Source organism: Nicotiana sylvestris, chromosome 12 (assembly GCF_000393655.2).
Source record: "Nicotiana sylvestris chromosome 12, ASM39365v2, whole genome shotgun sequence".
NCBI lineage: Eukaryota > Viridiplantae > Streptophyta > Magnoliopsida > Solanales > Solanaceae > Nicotiana > Nicotiana sylvestris.
This window is the reverse complement of record NC_091068.1, coordinates 67748420-67753800: the sequence shown is the minus strand read 5'-3', so window position 1 is coordinate 67753800 and position 5381 is coordinate 67748420. Positions and strand designations below refer to the sequence as shown.

Below are 5381 nucleotides of genomic sequence, written 5' to 3'. Positions count from 1 at the left end.
CTCTTAACTCACCTCGAGGCCCCCGAGATAATCGAGGTCGAGGTCCCCATTGCTCTAACAACACTAGTTTGGTTCATCAATTCTTCTTACTTATACCTAATATTACTTGTATATTCACTAGTATTAGAATAAATCACATATCTTTAAAATCACAAATTACATTTACTTGTCACTCACATTTTTCGAGGTAAACAAGTTTATTCTAAGTTTTCACCTTTTTTTTCTTTTTTTGAATTCCCTTAGCAGAAATCATGCCTCAGCAATTGGTTGGGCGAGTTATTAAAGTTTGGTTGGGCTATTATCTCTCGTGGCTCACGGTCAATATGCTTCTCGTTAACCAGAATGGAAGTTCCTGCCTGTTCCAAAAAATAAAAAAATGTTCCTGCCTGTGTTTCGCATGCATTCCCATTACAAGTAGTCCCTTGAGCTCCTACTTCTACTGAGCTTTAAGCAGGTTTTTCCCTTGAGTTCTACGAGCAAAGAATTAATTTTATTGACTAAGACAAATTGATTTAACTTCAGAATAACAGGAATAGATTACAAAGATAAACAACTAATTAACTGCTAAAAAGTTGAGCAAATTTTGTTTCAGCACACTGGGATTCTGTACCTTCTATAGTGGAATATATAGATTGAAGAAGCCTCCGAAGAAAGAAAAAAAATGACAGGATCAACTGCAAAAAAATCTTGGGAACTCAAGAACTTCTTGACATGAGTGTAGCCAATAGTTTAAGCTCCAATTTTCTCAATGTTTTCTGAGACAGTTTTCATCCTCGGTCGAATATCTGGATCTGCCTCGGTGCATGCAAGGGCTACATGAAATACAGCAAGTACTTCCTTCTTAGCATGGATTTCCTGAAGCAACATTGGTTCCACCATGTCCGATAGTGGATTTTGCTCCTCAAATCCCTTTCTTACCCATCTTACAAGATCTGGAGCTTCTGTTGAAGTGGAAGTTGTGGGAATTGAGAGGTCAGGAGACTTTCCGGTTAGCAGTTCAAGCAAGACAACCCCGAACGAGTAGACATCCCATTTTTGTGTAGGTCTGTTACCAGGGATTCGAGCTTCTGGTGCTCGATAGTTGTTGGGTCGATCTGGTTGAGCAGGCTTCAAGTAAGGAAGAGCTCCACCCATAAAGCCACCAGAAGAGGAGGGGTTGTTTCCCGTGATATTAATCAACCGATTGAGGCCAAAATCAGAGACAAATGGCTGCAGTTCATTATCAAGGAGAATGTTGGATGGTTTGATGTCTCCATGGACAAATTTCCTTGGGCTACACTCATGGAGATAAGCTAAACCTCTCGCTATTCCCTTCACAATTTTCAGTCTCGTTGACCAGGTTAAGCTCGGCGATGGTTGCCCATTTCTCCCTGTTTAAAGGAAAACCAGAGTTTCAATCACAACATTTACAACACTAAACAAAGAAGATACGAGTTAATAACTTTTCTGCTAAATATAAACATTACACTAGAGGCAAATCGTCATTCATATTAACCCGGTTATGCACAATCTGTTTGAGCATGAAATAACTGTTGCTACATTGATAACTTCAGACTTACCACATGGCAATTCAATTCAGAAGCAGAGATAAAGGAAGAGAAGAAAAGGAACAAGTCCTTAACTTCTTCAGAATGCAAAAGGAAATATTCTACAGTCAAATTCCAGTTACATAATCTTAAAAGTGTATATTAAGAAACCAGGAATTTCGGGTACCATATATGATATAACCAATGATTAAGAAGTATATATATATATATATGGCTTTACCAAAGAAGAACCAAATATGTTGTCAGAAAGCAAGCACTTACTACTGGGTGGCAGTTGTGTTACCGATTCATAGTGACAAGTATATAGTAGTGGAGTAGATATTCGATAAATGTAACAGTAATTTGTGTCAGGGGCAAAAACCTAAATTAAAAAGATGAACATCGATGCAGCTATACTAACAGCAACAGTGCAAAAGTCACATGCAGAACACTGATTTTGGAATCCACCTCAGGGAAGAAGTCCCATTTCACACTGGATTTGTAGTTACCAGACCAGATAGCTACACATTCTGGTTTCCTTCGAAAAAAGAAAACATCCATACAGTCAAAATGCACCAGGCAGAGAGATTCCCAAATTCTTGAATATTAGCATATGCAAATCAAGTAATAGATCTCGAAAAGACTTAATTGACCTAGTAGTATCCAGATGCAGTTGGATAAGCAGATCCTTAACTCCACAACTCAAGGAATTGATTAAATTCTTGCACCCTTGTATTTATTGGGTTTTCTCTAACTGATGATAGATTGTTTTCGCAAGATTTATAGGGACAATCAACCATATATCACGCGGACAAAAACAGATTAAATCTTTCAAAACATAAAGAGTTCCCAATTTCGCTCCACCAGATTCTGTATGATGACAATATCTGATTATTGCATCTACAGTAAATACTGCTAGTCTGCGTCGCTGGATCATTACTATGTTAATACGCTGTGGCGTGCTTTATATGTCCATTGAAATGGATGGCAAATATTAGGTTCTTGATCTACCCTTTATGCAGATAACTTTTTCATATGAGATGCATTATAGAAGACTTCCTTATCAGCTGATACAATTAGGCTTAAATCCTAAGCATAGTATCAAGTCACAAACAATAATCATCCTCACTCAAGGATTGCACAAGCACACATGGGACTCTTTCAAGATAAAACTATTATTAGATGGCATGTGTCTACATCACACCCTTTGAGGTGCGGCCCTTCCCCGGACGCTACGTGAACACGAGATACTTTGTGCACTGGGCTGCCCTTGCAATCGCTAATAGTCATTATTTCATGACCAGGCATATATTAAGCAGTTATACGAGTGAATAAATACTTGAACATCCCAAGCTCTTAACTAATCTACTACCAAAAGTCTTTTTCTGTTTTTCCAATTCTTAAAGAGTGATCAATAATTAAAACACCAATTCATTATTTTAGTTTTGCTCATGAGTTTATCATGCTACTAATGGTAAGAATATAGTATACCCCAATGTTCCGAACATGGATGCATCAGATCATTCTTTCAAAATGATGTAATATCTACTACACAAACAAAATTGAAGAAGTTTTAATATTATGAAAAGCTCACCGTGAAGGGCAGAAGTCAAGCTTCCATTAGAAATGAAATCACTAATGAGAAGCTTCTCGTCAGGAGCCCAATAATAAGCTCTTAATTTCACGACATTAGGATGCTTAACCCTTCCGATCGCCTGAATCTCAGCCACAAACTCCTTATATCTCTGTTCCCCGCCTTCCCCCAACCTCCTCACAGCCACAGGAATACCATTCCCTAGCACAACCTTGTACACTATCCCTAATCCACTCTTTCCTAAGACATAAGCAGAAGCCCTCAACAGCTCATCAAGTTCAAAGTTAAAACCTTTATCAATAGCCACGAGATCGCCCTCGCCACCACTAACACCACCACTAGCTCCACCACCGCCTCCCTTCTCAGACTCAACTTCCGATTCATTATTCGGAAATCCACTAATGCAAGGGAAATCACAGAACATTCTCTTCTCATTCCCACCAAATTTCCCTTTTCCCGTACAACTACAACCACCAGAGTCTTTCTTTTTCCAATACAAATAAATAATCACTAGACCAATAAATGCCACTCCAAATGCATCAGCCAAACAGATCAATATAATAAATCCCGGTTTTAACCCCTTAGGTGAATTAGTGCCCTCATTACTAGATGAACCCTGAACTTCTGATGAATTGTTTGAACTATTTTTACAGCTCTTTTGTAAAGGAAATCCACATAACATAGGATTATTCAAAAATGCCGTTGGACCTTGATTTGCAAATGAACCCGTCTGAGGAATTTCACCAGATAAATTATTATTCCTAAGATCAAAATTAACAGTTAAAGGCAAATCACCAATAGATTTTGGGATTCTTCCACTGAAATGATTGAAAGAAAGATTCAAAGTTCCAGAGAGTGACTTCAATTCACCAATATCTTCAGGAATCGACCCATTAAACGAATTCGACGAAAGATCAATTTGCTCCAAATTCGCCAGCTCCGGGAACACCCCCACCGGAATCTCGCCGGAAAATTTATTCCGAGCAAGAATCAACCTCTGTAACTGCCGGCAGTTACGGAGATACTTCGAGAAAGTTCCAGAAAGTGAATTATTCGAAAGGTCCAAATTTTGAAGCCGAGGTAGATTACAAATAGAGGGCGGAAGTTGACCGGAGATATTATTATCATACAGAAAAATACTATGAAGTGACGTGGCATTAAAGAGAGGGTCAGGGATAGAACCGTAAATATTATTTCCATGAAGATTGAGTCGCCGGAGATATACTAAGGTCCCCAGCTCCGACGGTAAGTATCCCCGGAGATTCTTGCCGGAGACAGTAATCCCAACGACACGTGGCTCTGAAGAACCAGAAATGTTAGCACATGAAATGCCTGTCCAACGACAAGGAGTGTCATCGTTTTCATTCCAGTCGGAGAAAACAGTGCCGCCGCCGTCATCCATCGCGGATTTCAGAGACAAAAGGGAAAGTCCGTCGGAAGTTAGAGAAACCCCAGTGTGCATAAAAAGCTGAAAATTCAGGAAACAAAGAAACAAAACGGATATTCTCAACATGGTTTGTTGGGATCAGTGCTTACAGAACCCAAAAAGACACGTACTTTAAAATGTGAATCCTTTTGTACTATAGGAACATTATTATTTTTTTTAAATATTGGAAAGAGAGAACGTTAACGTGTTCGAAATTCCACTTCCTCTGTTCCAGAATTTTCACAAAGTTTTAGTACGAAAAGATTCCCTTATCTTTTAGGAGCGGAAGAGAAATCAAATTGGGGTGGTTTTGGACGGAGGAGAAGAGAGATGGGCAGTGGCGGAGGAGGGGGGTGGAGAGTGACAATGAAGAAAGGGGAAGTTGGGAGGTATTAAGTACGGGAAAGAGACATTGCGGGAGGAGTTTGATTGCAGGAGGGAAGGGGTCCACTTCGCGCCCTTCCTATCCTAACTGAAGTAGTAGAATTAAAGCAATGTCGTATATTTTCACATTTTTATAATCCGACTTAGTAAGAGTTAGGAGGAGAAAATTTACCTACATTTGATATTTTGTAGAATGAAGTTACTATATATATAGTAGAGGAAATAGGCTTTCTTGGTCATTATAATATTCAAATTAAGAAAATGTATTTTTTTTTTTTACATCTCTTTTATATAAAACATAGATATCTTATGTATAAAGACATGTACATAAAGACATGTGTAAAAAAGAAAATAGGAACTAAAGGTGAAGCCAAGATTTCAAGCTTATGGGTCCGGGGTTTTATTCTCGCCTTAAGTTACTGGATTTTAAATTACTCCTTATGTTTCAAAT

The 5381-nt window shown here is 38.6% G+C and overlaps 1 protein-coding gene across 1 annotated transcript; it reads right to left on the bottom strand.

The window, feature by feature from the left end:
- Positions 1-488: 488 nt before the first annotated feature.
- LOC104246598 (receptor protein kinase-like protein ZAR1) lies at positions 489-4911 on the bottom strand. The gene is made up of 2 exons (XM_009802440.2): positions 3121-4911; positions 489-1370 (listed from the first exon to the last, which is right to left on the bottom strand). Exons 1-2 carry the CDS (start codon positions 4631-4633, stop codon positions 730-732), a joined length of 2154 nt encoding a protein of 717 aa, XP_009800742.1. The 5' UTR covers positions 4634-4911; the 3' UTR covers positions 489-729.
- Positions 4912-5381: the final 470 nt, after the last annotated feature.